The sequence below is a fragment of the Leptonychotes weddellii genome, chromosome 10, assembly GCF_054177405.1.
Source record: "Leptonychotes weddellii isolate Sample4059 chromosome 10, ASM5417740v2, whole genome shotgun sequence".
Lineage (NCBI taxonomy): Eukaryota > Metazoa > Chordata > Mammalia > Carnivora > Phocidae > Leptonychotes > Leptonychotes weddellii.
The window spans coordinates 113269612-113291928 of NC_138378.1; the positions used below are offsets into that span (position 1 = coordinate 113269612).

The window sequence follows — 22317 nt, forward strand, 5'->3', positions numbered from 1 at the left end:
CATATAATGTATTATTTGTTTCAGAGGTACAGGTCTGTGATTCATCAGTCTTACACAATTCACAGCACTCACCATAGCACATACCCTCCCCAATGTATAGAGCTAATTCTTATTAGAAGAAATCACAGCACACATCCAGTTCTCTGTTTTTTTTATATGTAGCTGTAACATAAATAATACCTGTCATTTATTATGTCCTACCATCTGCCAGTCACTTTGCTAGCTACCTTATTCACATTCTCTTATTTAATAATCACAACTATCGTATGATATGCATTATCTTCGTCTTACAGAAAACGCAATTAAGCCTCAGAAAGGTCCAGTAATGTCAGCAAAGTATAGTGTCTTTCCATGTTACTATGACTTTATCAGCACCATTTTGAAAGCTGCATATTTAATCAGATTGCCCTTTATCATTATTTTACAGTCTCCTTAGTGAGGTATGTGGAAGCATTTGCTAGCCACCTACAGTTTGTTTTTCCTCGATGCTAAACTATGTTCTATGGTCATTTTGTCTTGTAGCTGTTTAGGCACATAGTTCAGTTCTCTGTACTCCTCACACTTGCCTTGAAGCGTATTTAGATCCTGGCAGTACATATTTTAATAAGAACTGTGCTACTTTCTGGAAAAGAGAAAATCTGATTCTTTCCTAGGTCTGCATTCACGTTCAGTCTGCACATTGTTTTCAGATAATTTTAGGGAATTTAAATGCCATGGTATTAATATCGATCTGATGCTCCTGCAACTTCTGTAGGCCTCTGAGACCCATTGCTTTCACTTTTATTGACTCAGAACAACACTTCCCTCTTTAATTTTTTTGCAGATAATTTGTCAGATTTATAACATTGTGATTTTCTTCAACTCAAGATTAATTTTTGTAGCCATGAATGAGTAGCATTACTAGTTGTGATATGAAAATATATTGGGCCAAAACCCATGTCCTTTCTGTTTGAAGAAGTTTCTTTAGCCAGTCTTTAAGACGAGGGCTATTTGTGACAGATTCTTTTAGTTTTCCTTACCTGAGAATGTTTTCATTTCTCCTTTATATCCTAAAGGATAGTTTTACAAATGTATATAGAATTTATAATTGACAGTTCTTTTAACACTTGAAAAATATTGTACCACTTTTTTCTGGCCTCTGTGGTTTCAGATAAGCAATGCCCTGTTATTAAAATCGTTGTTCTCTCTGTAGGGAATGTATTGTTCTCTTTCTGGCCTCTTTCAAGACTTTTTTTCTTTGTCTTTAGTTTTCAAGAGTTTAATTATGATGTGTCTGGGCGTAGATTTCTTTGGGTTTACCCTGTTTGGGGTTAGCTCAGCTTCTTGAATGTGTAGATTAATATCTTCCACCAAATTTGGGAAGCTTTAAAATGTTATTTCTTAAAACACTCTTTAAACTCTACCTTCTTTCTCCCTTCCTTCTGGAACCATCTTGATGAGAAATGGCCTTACCTATGGGCGCCTGGGTGGCTCAGTTGGTTAAGCGACTGCCTTCGGCTCAGGTCATGATCCTGGAGTCCCGGAATCGAGTCCCGCATCGGGCTCCCTGCTCGGCGGGGAGTCTGCTTCTCCCTCTGACCCTCCCCCTCTCATGCTCTCTCATTCTCTCTCTCAAATAAATAAATAAAATCTTTAAAAAAAAAAAAAAGAAATGGCCTTACCTGGACTGTCTTGTATTTTTTGGTCAGGAGTCAGGAAATACTGAGTCTAAGTATCCTCCTTGCATTGGATGAGGGGATACCAGACCCTGCATGTGTTGTGCCTCCAGGCCTGGGGTCCCAAGCTAGTTAGCTTTTTTTTTCTTTCCCCCCACCTTTAGGAGTTTGTTGGTTGTCTCTTCCGTTATTTCCAAAGTTTATAGTTGTACTTAGCAGGGAGGAGTAGGGAAAAATAGGATCAGAGCCATTTTGTTCAGGCTGGAAGTCCTTTGCATATGTTTATTTTTCTTCATGCAGAAATTCATTTTGAGTTTTGGTTACCTGAAATTATTTTTAAAACCTTATAGGATATGAAGAACAGGATAAGCTTATATTATCTTGGTGAATTTAGATAAATTTAGATATTTTAATATGTAGACACACATCCTAGATTAGCACTTGTATGTCAAAGTATATAATGATTACCAGCAAAGCGTATTCTTTCTCAAGTGTTAAAAAACACCTACTCAAGTCCATCTTCAGGCCCAATTTTCTTCTCCCATGTAAGGTAAGGCTTTTGCAGCTATAGTGGTAGAGAATTTAAAACTGCTTTCTTAAGAGCTGAATAACTTAAACATTTGAAACCCTTTATGATGTGAGGCGGAACGTACAAGTGTGCCTACCCAAAATGGGTAATTGTGTAAATTGCTGTATTTTTCACATTTCTATTTTAAATATGAGGTCAGTGCTCTGAAAAGTAAGTTACTAATAATTGAAATGGTTAATGAATTTTATGTTTCCCAACAAAAACACTTTTAAAGAGTCTGTGTACACATGAAGAAGGTGTTACACATTTTAAAAATGGAAACTATTATTGGCACACTAATATAAAAACATATAAAGGTTTAATTGATAGTTTTTTAAAGATCTTTCTCTCCCCTAGGATACACTCCATGTCCTAAAAATTGACAAGCTGTTAGTTTTTGAAAAGAAAGAAATCCAAAGGATGCTGAAAACAAGAATCACTTTTTTCTAATCTATTCCACTTCATGGTAGGCGTTGAGTAACCTGTGTAGACTCTATATTCCATGTAAAGGAGAAACTACTTGTTATTCGTTATGCAGGAGTTAACTACAGCAAGTGGAGTATTGATGCTGCTCGCAATATTACAGACCTACCATTCAGTTGTTTTTAAATATTTTCAAAACACAAAACCTTTTCTTCAAATAAACTGTAAAAACTTGGATTTTAACTCAGAAAAGAGCAGCCATTTACCAACCCCTTTTTCCCTGCTGCTGACCATCAGGCACCTCCTCAGAATTTCTAAGACAGGATTCTTGGAGCCCATTTATCAGATGAGGGAAATGAGACTCAGAGCAGAGCTGTACTGAAATTACACAGCTACCCACAAGGCATTACTGGTTGAGACATAATGTCAATAAATAGCCCCCCCGCCCCCCCGCTGGGGTCTCTTTTAGTGATTTCCTTCTAAGCCTTACATCTATCTCCAATAACAAAAGAGCCAAAAATTTATGGCCGCTCCATGGATATTTAATATCACCATTCTATGCTAAAATATTTTATAAATGATGGAATATCTTCATTTATTCATTTGTTTGTCCATCAATTCAAGCACTCAATAAGTACTGTGCATCTACTCTCTATCAGACATTATTTTAAGGAGCAGTGATAAACCAGTGAACAAATGAAAGTCTCTGTTTTCAAGGAGCTTCCATTGTTATGGAAGGAGAAAGGCAATAAGCAAAAACATATGTAATATGTCACATATTTGTACGTGCTAAGAAGGAAAATAAAACAAGGTGAGAGAGACAGAAGGTGGAGGGGAACGCAACCTGAGGTGGGCCGTTACACAGCACATTCTCTGCTGAGGTGACATTTGAGAAATTTGAAGGAAATAAGCGAATGAGCCCTACAGATATCTGCAGAGAGAATATGCCAGGCAGAGAAAACAGATCAAAGTTCGCGAGGTGGAAGTGTGCGTGATGGACGCGGGGCACCTGAGCCTGGAAGGGGTTGAAGGTGGAGGTCGGGTAAAACAGGTGGATGTCTTGAGTTTGAGATTTTTTGTTTTAAACATTTCTTTATAAATAGGCAAGAACATATTGCCAAACTCCCAATTAGACCACCCATTTAAATAATTCAGAGCTTGTCTAGCTTATTGAGTCCTCTAGTTTCAGAACATCCTGATCTGATTATAGTTACATATCGGCTCTGCCACTTGCTGGCCACGTTACCAGGACAGATAAGGCTGTTTTCCTCATCTGTAAAGGGAGGTAATAACACCTGTGCTGTCCTCCACCCAAAACGGTTGTAAGGGTGAACTCTTCCTGGATTCTGAAATTATTTCAGAAACTATAAAATGTGGGGCGCCTGGGTGGCTCAGTCGTTAAGCGTCTGCCTTTGGCTCAGGTCCTGATCCTGGGGTCCTGGGATCGAGCCCCGCATCGGGCTCCCTGCTCAGCGGGAAGCCTGCTTCTGCCTCTCCCACTCCCCCTGCTTGTGTTCCCTCTCTCGCTGTGTCTCTCTCTGTCAAATAAATAAAATCTTAAAAAAAAAAACAAAAAAAACTATAAAATGCTCTGGGGTTATTAGTCCATGGAAGAATGATGTGGGTCTTTCAGGCAGGTTTTGAAGGATCTGTTGGGTCATCATGTGAGCAGGACTCGCCATTAGTAATTACCAGTCATTTCATAGTACATATCAACTGTTGTGGAAATGCAGAATTCATGCTATAACTTTTTCAGGTGGCTACTTGGGATTAGAGCCCGAATGCCCACTAAATTAAATTTAAGCTTTGGAAACATGCATTTGTACAGACAGTTTAACAAATGTCTAGATAACCATCCGTTCTCGTTATCCTTTGAAGGTACCTGTCATCATCTGAGTCTTAGGTACCCAAATGTAGAGAATCTGTGTTAAGAGAGGCTAGGGAACAGGGAAACCAGCTGTTGATTTACTTTTATATTTAAAACTGCTTTCTAACTTAACATAGCAAACACTGTCATCCACAGAGATGTTGGGAGATGTGATTTGTTTCAGGACTGCCTCGATGTAAAGGACGTATCATTCAGTTACACAATGAGAGGACAAATTTGTGTTCTTTACTTGATCAGAACTACTTCTGCAGTAGAAATGGAGATGGGATGCTTTATTTTGATATGTAACAAAAATCCTGTGACAAGTACACTTTAGTCAAATTTTTAATTTCAAATTAGAGAAATTTTCTAGACAGTATGAAGACTTAGCAATAATAATAATGATGATGCTAAAATGAAAAGTAGAAATGCATTTAGGATAATTTAAAAGAAAAAATTTGGCTAACGTTAAGTATGATGAACTATTACAATTTCATATACAATAATTCCGTATTTTAACATAATAATATTAAATACTAATAAATCAGTCCTCTACTTGTTTGAATTTATGTTTGTAAAGAACATTAAGAACCTTCCTGTAATTTGTTCTAAACAATATTTTAACAAAAGTGTCTGAAATTGGGTAAGGCTTAGAGCTTTTTGAAGATTTTGTGGGTGAGGGTGGTGGTGTTGAATCTACCTCTCAACACATTGTAAACATTTTCAAGAGTGTTTAATCAAAGTCATCAAATTTGAATTCTTCTGTAAACCAGTGAAGTAGTCTTTGCCACCAGTGTCAAGTGTGTATTTCCACTTCCAGGTAGACATAGCTGACATTGAGAACGAAGAGAACCGCCACGCTCTCTTCACGGAACTCTTGGAATCCAGTCGCCAGGAGGTGGAATTTCAGCACTTGGTTCTGCTCTTGCAAGCTTGGCCACCTATGAGACATGACTCTGTGTAAGTGTTAATATAAAATTAGATTTCTCTTGTTTGCTCTTGAGTTTTAAAAATTCAGTACCTTCAAAAGAACCAATGAAAAGAAATATGTAAAACCAGTATCAGCCTTTAGCGGAAATTAAAATTATTTATTTGAAATACTGCAGTTTCTTTCCCATTTCTCCTTGCCCCTACATGCAAATCTTTTACTCAGAAATACCAGATCATGCTTAGTAATAACATCTGATTTGGGGGCACCTGGTGGCTCAGTAGTTAAGCATCTGCCTTCGGCTCAGGTCATGATCCCAGGGTCCCGGGATGGAGCCCCGCATCAGGCTCCCTGCTCAGCGGGAAGCCTGCTTCTCCCTCTGCCTGCAGCTTCCCCTGCTTGTGCTCTTTCTCTCTCTCTCTCACAAATAAATAAATAAAATCTTTTAGTTCTCTCCAAGGGGGCAGGGAATCAGTTTCTAACCAGCCCCTCTGTGATGATATTATGCAGTAGATGCGGGACCCACTAATTAGATTGTCAGTTATGCTTTGCTTTTTTAGCAAAGGGTTTAGGGTTGCGTTGTAGGTTTTCTCATGCCCTCAAAATGGCTCTCTCAGTCTAAAGAGAATTTTTCAAAATCATAGTACAACCTCCTCTAGTACGTTAGTTTACTGTGGTTTTACAGTTTCTTGTACTTTTAGAACAATGACCGTTTCAAATCACTCGCTTACCCACAAGAAGTAAAATCAGCTTCACTTAAGACATTTATTGCATTTTAAACATTTAATGCATTTGCAGGTATTAAAAATCTTAGTTTTTAAAGGTACATTCTTTCTTTTGTAGCCAGTATGAAGTGAAATTTGTAAATTGCTAACCTGTGTTTTAAAAACCTCCTTTATGAAATCATTAGAATCAAAACAAAGCATTACCGGTCCACTTAACCCCTCTTACCAGCCATGTCTCCAATCCAAGAGGGGACCTGAGGGTAAGTCAAATAAAGTCTATTTCGGCTTTTTTCCTGGCCCAAATTGGTGTTTTACCACAAAAGACTCTATGATGGGATACTTTAGAAATAGGTTCTTAAAAGTGCTTTTGAGTACCTTTTTTTGGTTGGCAGATCATCCAATGTATGACTTCAGTACTTCCAGAATAATGCCCCCCAAAAAGAGGGGGAGGGGAGAAAGACCAGGAAAGGCAGGAGGAAGTGTTGAATAGTGTGACAGTGATTAAATGTTGCCAATTAATATAATAAAGTTAAAAAACTAAGAAATTTGCTTGATCTACATGACTGCTCATTTACTAGAACCAACTTAGGTTTTTTAGCTTTATTCCCTTGTAGGAAAATGCATGAAAAGCATAAAAGATTCGTACTTATGGGAGACTTATAATTCTCATCCAGTGTATCAAAACTGGCTGGTGAAAAATATGTTTAGATAATTGTCGTCGAAGCCGCAGGGCCCATCGGGGGTGCACTGTTTGGCAGGCTGGTACCTCCTCTGCACTGAGGCAGGTCCTTAGCGAAAGCCCAGGGGAGTGGAATTCAGACTTTGAAAGAGAAGAGCAGAGGGTGAGTCCTTGAGTGTAAGAAGACTCCCCAGTCCACCAGACCCTCTCAGAGCTTTGCTCGTACCTTGAAATAAGCAGTGTTCTTTGTCCTCACACAGTGTTAGTTTGAGCTGAGACACAAAAGCTTTGCCAAAGGCTAGTATTGTGAGTCCCTTTGTCATTGTCACACTTGACATTTTTCTTAGGGGGCAAGGAGTGAAGTCCTTTCAAGGGAAGAACCACCTTAGGTGTTGAGTGTCTAGAATCTAGAGATGTGCTAAGAGAACAGACTCTTACAAATAGTAAAATTATTTTAAAAACACTATAAGTAAAATTGGTAACCTGTTCCTGGGGCCAGGGTATGAATGTGCCTTTAACTTGTCTCTGGAAATGTAAATTGTGAGGTTTGCATGAAACACGGGGTGGTGACATCCAGAGAAGGGAAACAAAAAGCAACTTTTGTATGCTTTTATGTTTTAGAAATAAGGAAACTGGGGATGCCTGGGTGGCTCAGTTGGTTAAGTTGCTGCTTTTGGCTCAGGTCATGATCCTGGGGTCCTAGGATGGAGCCCCGCACTGGGCTGCCTGCTCAGCGGGAAGCCTGCTCCTTCTGCCCCTCTCCCTGCCTGTGCTCTCTCACTCTCTGACAAATAAATAAATAAAATCTTAAAAAAAAAAAAAAAAGAAAAGAGAGAAAGAAAGAAGGAAACTGTATGAAGGGCACGGTGTGATCATGTGCTTCCAGGCTGACTTCCACGGAGTACTGCCCTTACTGTCCTTCACTCCTGCCCTGGCCCCCGAGGCCTCATCCTCATCAGAGGATCAACAAAAGCCAGTATCTAGGTGGTAAATAGTGAGATGTGCCTGCTGTTGAGAAGGCACAGTTACAAACATCATTCATCGAATAAAGCAGTTGTGTAAGGAGAACATTAAATTGCTTTCTCAGAATGAGAAAAACTGAGGCCCAGAGAGGCTGAGTGGCTTCCCTGGCACTGAGTGTCTGGGCTGAGAGTGTTAAAGTGACTTCCCTGAGTCACCCAGGTGGGAAGCCAGGGAGCTGGCCCGGGAGCCCGTCGGGAGCTCTGGCCTCTGGGCCGCCCGTGGCCTCCACACTCCTGGGCACCTGCTGATACCACAGCAAGCTCTTTCTCCTCTGGAAGGTGTTCTCTTTTCTGCAAGAGGGACTTGAAGGAACACTTCATCTAGATTGTGACTGCAGTTTGCCAAAAAGCATTTTACTTCCCAAGGGGGCATTTCTTTTCTTTCTTAACGTTTCGCATCCCGTCATCACAACATTAATCATTCATTCCTAGTGCCTCGCGTTTTCCCCCCTCAGAACCAGCATAACCAGCAATCCGTGGGTGCGACTGGTGACTGTGATGCTGAGCAGGTGTACAGTGGAGAACAAGGAAGAACTGGGGAATGAGGTCTTGAAAATCTGCCGCTCCTTATATAATACCAAGCAGATGCTCCCTGCAGAGGTGAGTGGATATTTCAAGTGGTTTTCCTGGGGGGCATCCCTTCCCTTATCCAAACTCTTAAGGAGAAGCGGTGTCAGCGACTGTGCCCGAGGCACACTTAGCTTAAGTTATCAGGAAGTGAAGGCCCGCAATTTGGAATAGATCAAATGAAGAACAGCCCTGCCGAGAGGGTGCTTTGAGGTAGTTTTCTCTCTGTTGGAGCTCTGAAGCCTATTCCCTTTACAAGTCCCAGAGTGTAACTCAGCTTTCAGTTCCCGTTGGATGCCCTTTTATGTCTAACTCGAGCTCCTGTGCCCGGGGTCTTGGGAGCCAGCCCGTGTGCTGTCTCTGCCCGAACCGGGCCAGCCGAGAACGGAGCAGTAAGCCCCAGCACCCCTCTTGGCCCGTGGCCAGCCACTCTCCTTGTGACGTGCCTTTTCTGTAAACGTGGGGAAAAGCTCAGCCACCTCCACTTTGACCATCGTTCTCTTTGATCCCATAATTTGGCTGTCACTGAGGTATTTGCTTAATATATATAGATAAATTTGTGCATTCTCAAATAAGCACATATTAATTACAGCTTCCTGCTGTGAATCCGACCTCAGCGTGTATTGTTTGAGCAATTTTGACTTGTCTTAAATGTAAGCATTTGGATAATGGCACTAAATTGATTAATTGGTTTTCAAATTTCTGCCACATAGGAGATAAACTTGAAAATAAAATTGTAAATATGATTTTTCGAATCCTCACTGTAATCACTCAAGGAAAATATTCTCATTAGGAATGTACATTTAATGAATTGTTTTCTGAATGAGGGACTGGCGAAGTGTTTTCTGATTGAATTTTAAAATATTTTATCCATTTAAAGAAGTCTTCCAACCACCAGAATGACAAAATTCTTCTATAAAATATTTAAAGTACCACCACCAGAAATAACTTCCCTTTATACCATGGTGTATGATTCACTTGTATCAGCTAGTTATTGACCTGTGATGTATTGTGCTCTATTGTGGGCCCCTGAGGGTTGGAACCATGGCTGTGTCATCCCTCTCTCACCCACGGCATGATTCAACACACTACGTGGAGTGGGGACTCAATGCAGTTTATTGTCCCCACCAGGGTGAGTAGTATGTAGATAATGAGGGGTTCATCTTGGCCTTAACAGAAGCTGAGATCAAGCTTTGTTAGATCAGGACCAAATGCCAGAAGGACCCCACCAGTTCTGCTGAACCTAGTTGGGGAAACGTGATTTAGGGTCGCAAGCTGAGTAATGGTGATGACCGGCATCCACTAGCACTCTCGGCCTCCCACTCCCACTATCTGGTTTAACCTTCGCCATCACCCGAAGGAGGTTGCTTGACCTTCATCTTTCAGCTGATGGAACAGAGGCTCTGAGAGCAAAGGTCCTGCTCCAGGTCACTCAGGCAACAGATGGCGGACCTGGTCCCCAAACGGAGGCGCTGCTTAAATGCTGGGAAGATAAATAACTTCCTCAGGAGCCACTCATACTGCACTTGGGGTGTTTGCATATTGACTGTCTGTTTTATGTAGTTGTGTAAGTTTTACTGTTATTTCCCCCCTTTCCTAGGGTACTTCTTCAAGAATGACCTGTAGTCTGTAAGGCCTAGATTATCGTTGTTTTAGGTGGAAGGGTGTTAGGATCTACATCATTACCTGGAGAAGTTTGTTAGTTTATTTAAATATCCTCATCAGTTTGGTTTTACTACAGTTAGTTCTGAGGTGTAAGTTAGCTGAGAACATGGCCGTGGCATCTTTGATCTTGACCACATACTGTTAAGTTTCGTAATCAAGGTTCGGTAACAGTTACCTGTGTTAGCGTTCAGCCACCTGGCGATGGGTGATAATTTCTGAATGTCCAAAGCAGTAATGAGTACTGTCAGCGTTGTATTTGAAGTTTAAGGGGTGACCTTCTAGGACATGGAGGGAAAAGTATGTTGTTGTTTTTTATTGACTAGTGAATAATAAGTGATACTTTGTATTTCCTATTTAAAAAAAAAGGGAGTCAGTGATTAAATGAGAAGCCAAATAGCTGTAAAGATTCAGCTCCCCAATCCGCCTCTACGGCCAGCTTGAGGCACTTTGACAAATGGAGTAATATTTTATTTGCAGTGGCCCTGCTTGATCTCAGAATCATCAGACCGTGATTCCTGAGTGTTTTAGGGAGAACAGAATGGATAGCACAGTGCCTTAAGCACGCGTCTATTAGAGTACTCCTCACACACCACGGAGAGGGATCTCCTTGCTTCTCCTCTTCATTGGGACTGGGAGCACCTGAAGGGCAGGGGACATGAGACGTACCACAGCAGCAGGAGCCCCAGCGAGGCATGAAATTGTGCCGTCCTCTTCCACACGGGGCCGCACGTGCTCTGTGTTCATGAGGAAAGCACCAGACGCTCCGGACCTACCCTTTCTGGCCTGTGAAACAAGGAGTTAGATTATGTGATCTCCGGGGGAACTCTAGTTCTGAGTATTCCTCAAGGTTCCCAGGCCTTGGAGGAGGATGACCTGAGGCTATCTGTTTAGGATTCACGACTTTTCCATAGGTCCACAGTTCTCTCAGGGGTGGGAGAAGGGCACTGGATTAAACCCCATTTTGAAGGAGGTCCTTATCACTTCTCTGTTCCAGTTTGGTGAGAAGAGAGGGTAATTATTTTCAAATGAGTTGTGTTGCCACAGTTTCTTTTGTTTATTTTTCCTTATACTGCCTTACTGCTGTCTTTTAACTGGGTACACATACAGATTTTTGTCTTAGGATGCCATGATTAAAGGAATCTTGCCAATGTGTTATGTACTATTTTTATTGATTGTTAACTGTGCTTAAGTGTGAGTTAAAATTGTTACAAAGGAAGGAACACTGTAATTAAGAAATGGAAATGTCTTGTTAAGTTTATTTTACCGCATTTGGAAATTACACAGTCTAATTTCAGAACTGCATAGTGTTTAATATCACTGTGGTGGGAAAATTATCCATGACTCACTTTTTTGTAACCCAATACCTTTGGTTGCCTTACTCTATGGTTTATAAAGTACGTGTGCCTAACTGCCTAGGATAGGGTACTTAAAGGAACTTACGCATTTCCCATACCCCCACTAAGTTCCCATATTTAGAGATTTTTTTGTTCTTCATGGCTCTTGAGAACGTCTTTACGTGATGCCTGCTGTTGTTCCTGGTACTTGTTCACTTCCGGTCATGCTGGTTTTGCTGGTGAAAAATATTACCAGAAGGATAAAATCAATGTTGCTCGTAGGTCCTATGTCCTACAGTCTTGAAAGTTCTGTACCCTTCTTCTTAGCTTGTATCCATGGCAATATATGAAACATTCTCAGGAACAGGGGATATTCAGAATGAGAAATTGGCACAAAACAGATTCTTGGCATTGACAGATTTAAAATTCTAAGTTCTAGCTATTTATGACCGACCCTGAAGGTCCCCGGTTTTATGGAGGCACAGCGTGAACTAGAGTCCCAGGGGCTTTGGATCAGGTGGATGGGAGTTAGATGCCCAGCTGATGAGTGAGCCTAACTAATCTCCAGCCTCTAAATCTCAATGTGATTGTTCTCTCTCATGGTTGAGGTACTTTGATAATGTCTGTGAGTTTGATTTTCAGATCAGATGACACCCATCCCTGTACACTGTGCCCTACACTCCTGCAGGCCCTGCCACATCTTGGGGCATACGATACCCCAGAATGAGCACAGGAGGGCTGTGTAAGGACAGAAAGACCGTTGGTGGACTGGTCCTGCTTCTCTGACAACCATCAGCCACAGGAACCGTGCCCCAGGGCATCACCATATATCACAGTCCACAGGGTTCTGGCCTGGCTTTGGGCCCAGACACGCCTGTTCCTCTGCATTCAAAGTCTCTTGTTCTGTATCTTGATGGCTAGACAGGTTTGAGCTGGGAAGGTGCCTATGGGGTGTTTTAGGGTTCTCTTTGCTACTTTGACCTTTCTTAGAGCTCTATAAATCTCCTGATAAACTCTCTCCTTGCAACAGAGGGAAAACTACCGAGAGAACCTAGTATAGTAGTTAAATATGGAGTATTTAGCCAATAATTGTTAGCTAAGAGATTAAAAAGTACTCAGTAGCTCAAAAAGTACTCCTCCATTCTTAGATGTCCTTGATTTTATCCTCCAGGTAGTATTTTCCATCAACAAAACCATCCTGGCCATAAGTCAACAAGTACCATGAGCAGCAGCAGGCCTGACATAAAGGCATTCTAAAGAGTCATGAAGGAAAAAAAAAAAAACACCTCTAAATATGAGAACTTAGGCGACAGGAAACAGGGATGAAGGCAAAAGTAAGTCTCTTTGAGTACCCTGTCCTAGACAGTGAGGCAAACATACTTCATCATCATCTGTCCATGTTGCCTGCTCCAAGGGGTATCCAGGTTATTTTGATAAAAGTTATCATCAAAGCTAAGGTCAACCAAGTGCTGTGCTTAGTCTAAATGTCATAAAGTGCTGAGAAATACCTGTTTACCTATTACTGATAACTTAGTGAATGAGTAGATATGAGTGCTGAGAGGGAATTACATATAAATATTTTAAGGTATAGTGTATACCAAGCAAGTTTGGAATACAGAGAAGGGAAAATATTCTTGCCCTCAAGTGAGGCAGATGAACAAATGAATAATTACAATAATGCAAGACAACAGTGTAGGAAATACTTATGAAGTATAGTGGGAATATAGGAGTGCTGGGCCTGGGAAATCAGAGGTGGCTTTGTAGGAGTTGGGGTTTTCCTGTGCCCTTTTCCAGCTGAGACTCCAAGAACCAATAGGGGTCCCTCAGACAGAGAAGCAGCGGAGGTTAAGTCTTGTGCACAGACCCAGAGGTGTGCGGGAGCTCAGCATGCCTGCTTTACCTCCAGGATGGTAGCCAGGGGCCATGTGTGGTTACTAAAATTTAAACTTAAGGCCAGTTGAATAAAAATTTAAAAGTAGTGCCTCAGTTACACTAGGCAGATCTCAAATGCTCACTAGCCAACATGCGGCTCCTGGCTGCTGTGTGGGACAGCAGAGATCCAGAACATTCCATGGTGGCTGGAAGGCCTCCTGGGCAGCGCTGTCTGAGGAATGTGCAGGTGGGGGGGAGCATTGCTGGGACGTTCCAGGAGGAGGAGGGTGACAGAAGCAAGTTGGTGCGTGACAGCTGTGTGAAATTGTCATGTATGGGCGTTTATATTTCATCCTCCCAAATACTCTCTGCAGGTGTTGGCATCTCGGATTACAAATCTGCATTTCTCTTTGGCCCAGATGCTCGGTGAGACTGCTCTTTATGACTGTGTGCTTTAGGGCACACAGAGCACTTTTCTGAGTTAGAATCCCTGATGTTTGAAGTACATACTTGACAAATCTGTTACCCTGCTGGTATTGATGATTTTCACACAAGTGCATATAGCAGGACCTCCCAATCTGAAACTGAAGGCCTTGCTGATTTCCAGCAGGGATGCGCTAAGGGGAAAGGTAAAAACACTACAGTGAGCGGAATGCCAAAGAGGCCTTTATCCTGGGCTTTAAATAGGAGCTTCTTGTTTTATCTACACTTTATAATACTGTAAAGACATTATGAAAATGTCATAAATTTGAGTTTTTCTTCTCTGATATGCTACTGTTAGAGGAGTTCAAGAGAAAGATCAGTCCCATGGCGGCGGGGGTGGGTAGCAGTTTCTCAGTTCTTTCAAAAATAACTCTTGCCTTGTATAATGAGGTTGCACTCATTGTCTGGTCCTTGGTCCAGATGTTCTGTTCTTTATGTTACAGCTAGTTAGGACACCGGGGGAGCATATAGCTCGGTAGGGAGGAAGAGCTTGCAAATTTATTGTCTATTCTCTTATACTTTTCGTTGTGAAGGATTATCATTTGTTATCTTATATAAAAGTCTGCTCTCTGATGACAGGTTCAGCTAGGGTAATAAAGCTCTGAGAATAAAATTCAAATGCGTATGTGGAGATCCAAAAACATTTTCATTTTTCTGGACCACAGATAGTTTTCATGAAACATTCAGTTCACCTTGACATTAGAATTATAAGCAGGTTTTTAAATATTTAAGTTGCTGATTTTTCTTGTTTCAGAGGACAACTAGGTATTGTTGGTAATATTAACAGTTGGTAATAATTTTTATCATTTGTTAAGTGTCTAATAGATGCTGAGCATTGTGTGTTATTATTCATTAGCACTTATTCTCACACACACACACAAAACTGCAAAGTAGATATAATTACCTCCACTTTGCTGGTGAGGAAACTAGGGCTCTCGAGAGATTAGGAGAATAGACCACAGTCCTGTATCCATCCAGGGGGATACTAGGCAGCCTTTACATGCAATATCTGATGAATATCAGGTAGATATCTGATAGCTCAGAAAGATGTTTACTATCTATTGTGAAATGAATGGAGCAGCTACCAAACACTAAATCGGTGGGGCCCCATCTGTGCTTCGTACACACAGACACACATCACTCATACAAAAAGGTGTGGAAGGAGACCCCACCCGAATAGCGCCTGGGAGTCGGGGTACCTCCTGCTTCTTTGCTCACAGAACTGTACTGTGGTTTCAGGGCGTGAAGGAGCTGTGCTCACTGCTGCTCAACCAGTCCCTGCTGCTCCCGGCCCTGAAACTTCTCCTCGAGAGCCAGGATGAGAGCCTTCACGCTGTGGCCCTGGAGCACATCACGGCTGTTGTCAAGGTATTCCCGGGGGCATGTGCTCTTGCCTATGTTTCTGAGAAATGAATTCACGTTGTCATTCTCGTAAGTAGTATCCATGGTTTATTTCAGACCATTTTGCCTGCAATATTCTCTGACCACAACAGCTCTTTCTGTTTTGTCTAAGAAGTAAATATTTATTTTATAAACATACTAAACCCCTCCCATGAACCAGACTCTGTGTTTATGTGCTGAGACTACAAATCCGAATAAGGAAGCAGTTTCTCTAGAGAAGCCAGCCTATTAGTCCCTTTAAGGGTGCGTCAGAGCCGCCCAGCACTAGTGGACTTGTCCTTGCCCCTTGAAATTTGGATCGAAGGAATTTGTCATGTCGGGCAGGCTTCTGTGCCTGGATGTAGGTGTTTGGTTACCTACTAATAAAAGGTGAGACAGTGGCTTCAGGTTATGTTTACTGGCACCATCTGAAACCTCAAGCTCTTACTTCCTCTGGCAAACCAACGTGCCACTGAAGCAGTGTCTTCGCTTGAGGAATGACATACTAACGTCAAGGCCTGAGATTTCTCCCTCAAGGTTGGTTGTCTTGTTACCATGATTAACGAAGAAGCTTTCCCTTCCCTTTTAAAATTTTACACTTTGGGAATAGATAGCTCAGGGTTGTGTTTTAATGAATTTGTGTTGTATGATCCTTGCTGAAACCCTTCTGTAGAGAGATCATTCTTTCATTTGAAGTTTTGTGAGTGTGTGCACACACTATACACACACACACACACACAATTTTAGGTGTGTGGGTATACTCATGCATGTGAGTTTTTAACAAAAATGTAAGGGGATGTTTTCTAGGGACCAGAGAGGGGAGGAGAATTCTAGAGCGGAAGGTACAGACTTGCCAAACAAGACAGTGAAGAGATTTAATGACAACAGATACAGAAAGTTAGGTATATGGTTACAGAATGTAGACCATAATTGCATTTATAAATAGTCATAATGAACAAAATGAGTAAAATCTAATGCATTTATTCATTGAGATGTATTTCTGAATTCTGTAAAGATTTGGTGACTACCCTTCATTCACTGAAGATTGATCATAGCAGGGCCTCTCTGGAGACTAGACAGAAGTAGGGAGTGGAGGGTACCTGGGTGCTGGTAGCCCCCCATCCATCTGTGCTAAAATAAACATTGCATAACGTTGGGAATTTACAAGAAGCTGAGAATTACAGTGGACTTTTTTTTTTCCATAGCCTATTTTTTTATTGTAAATCCAAGAAATCAGGACGAAGGGAAAAATGGAAGAAAATCAGACTGCATATTTTCAGTGCTTTTTTTCCTCAGCACCATTGTACACTGTGGTAGTGTCTCTGCTTAGGTATTCCCACTATATTTGCCATGGGCCTCTTCCAGAATAAAACAGTGATGTATTATACATCGCCTTTCCGCATTCATCCTGCATCGAGCTCTCAATGCAGTCCTAAATTCCGTAGGCAAGTGTATCAGTTTTCATTTTAAAGATTCTTCAATTCTCCAATGCCTCTGTCAGAATTGCAGCTAGAACTGGGACTCCCTAAATGCTAACTAGCTCTGCTACCCACCACCCCCGACAGACCGGCCACGCCCCCCACTGTGCCCTCTACACTACCCCACCCCCGACACACACACACACACACACACACACACACACACACGCTATCAAAATAAGAAACCAAGTGGGAACCTTGCAACCCCGAGTCATTTTGAAATGGTGCTGATTTACCTCTGTGCCACTTTGATCTGATGTGCAGCATTGTGCTAAAACTCTGTGCTTTTGAAATAGCCCTGGAGACTGTGGGTGGTTTGCCTGGGGTTGTGATGGTAACACCCAAATCCTCTGTGGCCTTCAGATGCAAAAATCAAAATAAAAAATCAAAACCAGAGGTGTCGGTTGCTTAGATGAGTCACTTACCTGCCACCGAGACCCTCACCTGTGGGAATTGGGTAATGAGACTTAACTGTAACTTCTCCACACTAGGGTTGAGTATTTCCATTAGGCTGACCCATCTGTGACCTTAAAATGTGTTTACAAAAATGCCAAGTATCTTCAGACCTTATACTTTTGAATGTTATCCCTTCTTTAAAATAGTAAGAAACAGTAGTTTTTAAATCATTTGTGGTATTGAAGTGGAAAATATAATACACTTGCTTTCTTTTCTGTGTGTTTATTTTGCTGTTCCCTCTGTCCCTTAGTAGAGGGCCTGAGTTCACCAGTTCAGAAACTTCAGTTTCCCCCTTACGGTTATGGACGGTAGTTCCTGTTGACATTAAAAGAAAAAGCGTCCGGCACAGGGACTCCTCTGATAGGCAGCTGCTCCTGCACAGCGTGTGGATCGAGGTGGAAAAACGCCCCCACTCGCTCACTGATGGCATGTGTTATTTCACTATTCGTCGTAAGACGCTGACAGCTTTGTGTTTACAGCCACGCGCATGATGCGTAAGTGCTGATGCCCGAGATTGTTCCGGCTTTTCCTCCAGTAGCGATACTCATCTCCTTCTCTGAGCTTTTCCGAAATTGCAGACCCCTAGTGTTGAGCATGTAACCTCTTACAAGTGGCCAGCAGCCTCTTTCCTGAAGAAATAGAAATCATTTCTTAGATTTCTTAGAGATCATGTTGTTGGTGAATAATTAAAACCCTTGCGTGATACAGATCTTCCTCAGCTAACGATGGGGTTACACCCCAATAAATCCATCATAGTTGAGAATATCATAAGTCAAAAATGCATTTAGTACACCTAACCAACTGAACATTGGAGCTGAGCCTTCCCTACCCCGCATGTGCTCCAGACACTTCCATTAACCTACAGCAAAATCACCTAACACAAAAGCCTATTTTATAATAAAGTATCGAATATCTCATGTAGTTTGTTGAACACTGTGCTGAAGGGGAGAAACAGAATATGGGGGGGAGCTCAGTGTATTGGATGTTCACCCTCGTGGCCGAGTGGCTGGCGGGGAGCTGTGGCTGCCGCCCAGCTTCGTGAGACATGATCATCCTGTGTGTTGCTAGTCCAGGAAAAGATCCAAAATCAAAATTCAAAGTGATGTTCCTACTGAATGTGTGTTGCTTGTACACCATTGTAAAGTCAAAAAATCATAAGTCCGAGTTAAGTCGGGCTGTCTGTCCATCAGTCTCAGTGAGATCTGAGCTAGCCTCCAAAACCTTACTCTCTCCGAGAAGGATATTCCTGCTGCTGTGTTCACATCTCACCCCTGGAGTATTTCCTGCAGGGTAAAACTCGTCACTCATTTCACCAGAGTAAGCAGATGTCGATCTTTAATAGTTCTGTAGACTGAAAAATAATTCCGGATTTGAGCTAGGTTCTGCTCTCCACGGCTTGCATCCTTCGCTTTAGTACTGCTCGACGCCTCGACGCGCACCCTCCCTCCCAGGATCTGTCCTGGACCAGCGTGCCTACTGAAAGAATCATTCAAGGGGTCACAGAGGAAGGGTTTAAGACCTTATCACCTACTTAAGCATTTCTCTCTGAAGCTAATAGTAACTACCATCTTTGTCAGGCACTGTTAGTAGGCATATCCTCACTTTCTCTTCTTAATCATCTTGTGGGGAGATCGCATTCTAGTTTCACAGATGAAAACACGGAGACCCAGGGGTCATCCATCTAGTAGGAGCTGGCGTTGAACCTGAAACCCTGGGCCCCCCATTCAGAGCCTTACTCAGTTGTGCCGCTCCTTTAACGTAACGGGGCAGGCTGTCCTACAATGGAAGAGAGTTCTCTCTGCAGAGAAGTGAAATTGCTGCAAGCATCTCGAATCATATTAGCTCTGAAAGAGACTCGGGCAGAGCTAGTCTAACAACTTGCCCACCACAGGGCTTCCTTCTTCAAGCCCACTCAGACACTGGGGGTCGGGAGCTCACCACCTCCCAGGGTGCTCCCTGCCAGTTTTTGATAAACCTCGTGGTAAGAGAGCACCTCCAGATTGATCTTTATCTTGTGTGGTACCTTATCTTGAACACATTGATCTTAGCCTTCCCCGATAGAGTTGCTCAGAATTAGTTGCTTCCGTGGACAGTCCTTCGTGTATTTAGTATTGGCGATTCTCATCTTCTTTCATCTCGCCTTGAAGGCGCAGGAACCTGCCAACATTACTTACGATGCACCTGTGTCTAGGTCGCAGGGAGAGCCTTCGAGACTCTCAGAAACGCGTCTTTACGTTAACCTTGTTACACAGAACCAAGAAACCTTCCTTTCTTTGTCCCCTCTTTAACTCTATCCAGGTTTCCAACTAGTACCTCCTTAGTGAGAGTCTCTTCCACTCTGGAGGGTTCCCTCAATACTGCCTTCTCACACAGCTCTTAGCTGGATTCCTCTGGTGACAGGCAGCTCACTCCCTGTAGGTTAATCTATTCGATTTCTAGGCTGCATGGATGGTGAACAGCCTGGTACTGGGTGCAGAAGTGAGGAATGGGCAGGATGTCTGTAAAGATGAACATCGTATGTTCAAAGGAATTACAGGGAGATTCACATGTGAAACAATAGCACAAGAAATGAAAGTAGGAAGGAGGTAGGAACAGAGAGGGTGGAACGAGCCAAACTCCCGTGCCCTCGATGCAGCGTTTCCTGTGGTCATAGAGGTGATCAAGCTTGGCGTTTCAATAATTCTCGCCCGTTGCTAAAGCATAAGTTAGATGACTTGTCCTCGTTTTAGTTTCAGAAGAGGTGTACTGTTAAATCCCGTGCAGGGAGAGGGACTGGTGCTTCCGCCAAAGTGCAGTCTCTGAATATCATTCAGATAAACAGAGTACAGAAGAAACCCTGCGGGTGTTCTTCCTACCCACGTATACAGTTGTGCTGCCCTTTTATTGTTCTCCCCTTGTAGTTGGTGTTTAATAACTTTTATTAGTAGCAGTATATATAAAAATGAGACAAATATCCTGTCCTCAAGTAAACAGTGAAATAATATTAAATCTTCTTTAAAGTAATTGGAATGAGGCCCTGCATACATTATGCTCCTGGAATTTCAGCTTACCTCATTACTATAATTACTCTTCATTTGTTATAGATCCATAAAATCAAAGATTTTAATTCAGAGAAGGGTCATTACCTGTTGTGGAAACCAGAATTAAGCAGATAACATTTTAATGACTTGGAAGACAGTAGTGCTTTGTGCTTTAATAGATTTCTTTCCCAAGATCTGCAAAGTTTCATTTATTCTCAAAAATTAATTACTGACAGAAGAAATAATCGGTGACCGAGATGGCAAGCATTACCCATTTTATGATATGTGTACGCCCTCCCCTTCTAGAATATGCTTCATGCCTTGTTTGTTTGACTGTAATAACTTTGGCCCTCTACTGAACTTGAACTCTGCACCAGGCGTTGTGCTCAGCAATTAAAAGCATAGGTTATCACAGCCCTAGAGACGGTCTGTTTTTCAGATGTGGAATCTAGGTCCCAGAGAGATTGTCCTTAACAAGGTCACACAGCTCTTCAGCAGAGAAACCAGGATTGGAAATTGGTCTCTAGCCCAAAGTCTGTCTTCTCTTCCCAAGACCAGACTGCCTCTCAGTCGAATTCAAAGTTATTCGATCAGAGGAATTAAATCAACTAATCCTCCTGGACTTGTTTCATATTTATTTCAAACATCCAACTGAGTCCAGAAATGACAGAACATATTTTTTTCCTCAAGCTCTGAAAGTACCAGTCAAGCAAATGTCAGCAATGTGTGTTTTTCCACAGACTATATACCAAAGTAATTCTTGATCAGTTAAAAAGTTACATATTTTTAAAAGTCAGAAAAAAATGTATATATATCAGATCATTTGAGGAATTACAACTTCTAAGCTTTAAAGCAATAGAAAAAAAATCATAAAGGAACAGTTCTTTTTCTGACAATGTAAAACTCCTACAAAACAGCAATCAAAACAGAATTGCAAACAGTTTAGAATGTTCATTATAACTAAAATCAGGGTTAACATTTAAGTTACACAAGAACTCTTTCACATGTGAAAGAACGATGTAACAACTCTAGTAAAGGAGCAAAGGATTTGATGCTTCCCACAAGAAAAAATGATAGGAAATGGTATGGGAAAAAATGGTCCTTGCAAATAAACGTTCAAATTAAAGCATCCTTGAGGTATCATTATGTATCTCCTAAATTAGCAAAATAATTTTGTTTTCAAAATAATAACCGCCAAAGCTGAGATGTTTACAGTGAAACCAACACACTCCTCCGTGGATGCTCCCCCTGTATACTGGACAGTTGACTTTACTATGGCTGCACTCGCATTCACGTCCATGCCAAAAAAGATTTCAGGTACCTTTCCCATGTATTAGTGTGTGTGCGCTACAGTAACCAAGCGCCACGGACCGGGCGACTCAAATCACAGAAATTTACTGTCACACAATTCTGGAGGCTGAAGTCCAAGATCAAGATGTCAGCAGGATTGATTTCTCCTGAGGCCTCTCTCCTTGCCTTGCAGACAGCCATCTTCACCCTGCATCCTCACACGGTTGCCCCTTGGTTCATGTGTGTGTCCTTTCCTCTTGATAAGGACACCAGTCAGATTGGATGAGGATCCACCCACGTGACTTAGTAAACCTAATCACCTCCATAAAGTCTCTTTATCCAAGTGCAGTCACATTCTGGGGTCCTGGGGGTGAGGACCCAACATGGGAACGAGGGGAGGGGAACTGTTTGTCCTGGAATACTCTGTTAATGCCTCTCTGGTAATTTATCCTATGGAAGTGATTTCAGGAAAGCACATACAGAAAAAAAAACATTGGTAGTACTTCAATAATACCAAACATTTAAAAACAGCTGAAATATTCCTAGCAGAAGTTAAATAACTTATCTCCACTCAATAGACTATTTTGTAGCCATTACAATTTTTAAGAATGAAAACTATGTAAAAACATTAAAATTTTTTTTAACATATCATGAGTAAAGTAGACTACAAATACCCTATGATTGTGAAAAAAAATCTCCATGCACATGGAGAATTACTGGAAAAGAAAGGAGGAAAAAGTAATTTTCTGGTGGTGCACATATAGACAATTTGTTTTTTCAAACTATTTCTGCTTTTTTATTTTTAAGTTTCAAAAAGGAAAATTAGGTTAGGAGTAATGGGTGGTAAGATAGTACCAGACTTCTAGTGCCTTAAGTTAGAATTTTGGCCAAAAACAAGAATGAAG

At 41.7% G+C, this 22317-nt stretch overlaps 1 protein-coding gene across 4 annotated transcripts in view; it reads left to right on the forward strand.

Moving 5' to 3' along the window:
* NBAS (NBAS subunit of NRZ tethering complex) overlaps positions 1-22317 on the forward strand; it is a 310311-nt gene that overhangs the window by 283802 nt on the left and 4192 nt on the right. For all 4 annotated transcript variants that reach the window (XM_081797175.1, XM_081797176.1, XM_081797177.1 and 1 more), the window contains 3 exons: positions 5334-5473; positions 8323-8467; positions 15028-15156. In XM_081797175.1, coding sequence (XP_081653301.1) covers positions 5334-5473; positions 8323-8467; positions 15028-15156 — 414 coding nt within the window. The remainder of the gene's footprint in view (positions 1-5333; positions 5474-8322; positions 8468-15027; positions 15157-22317) is intronic.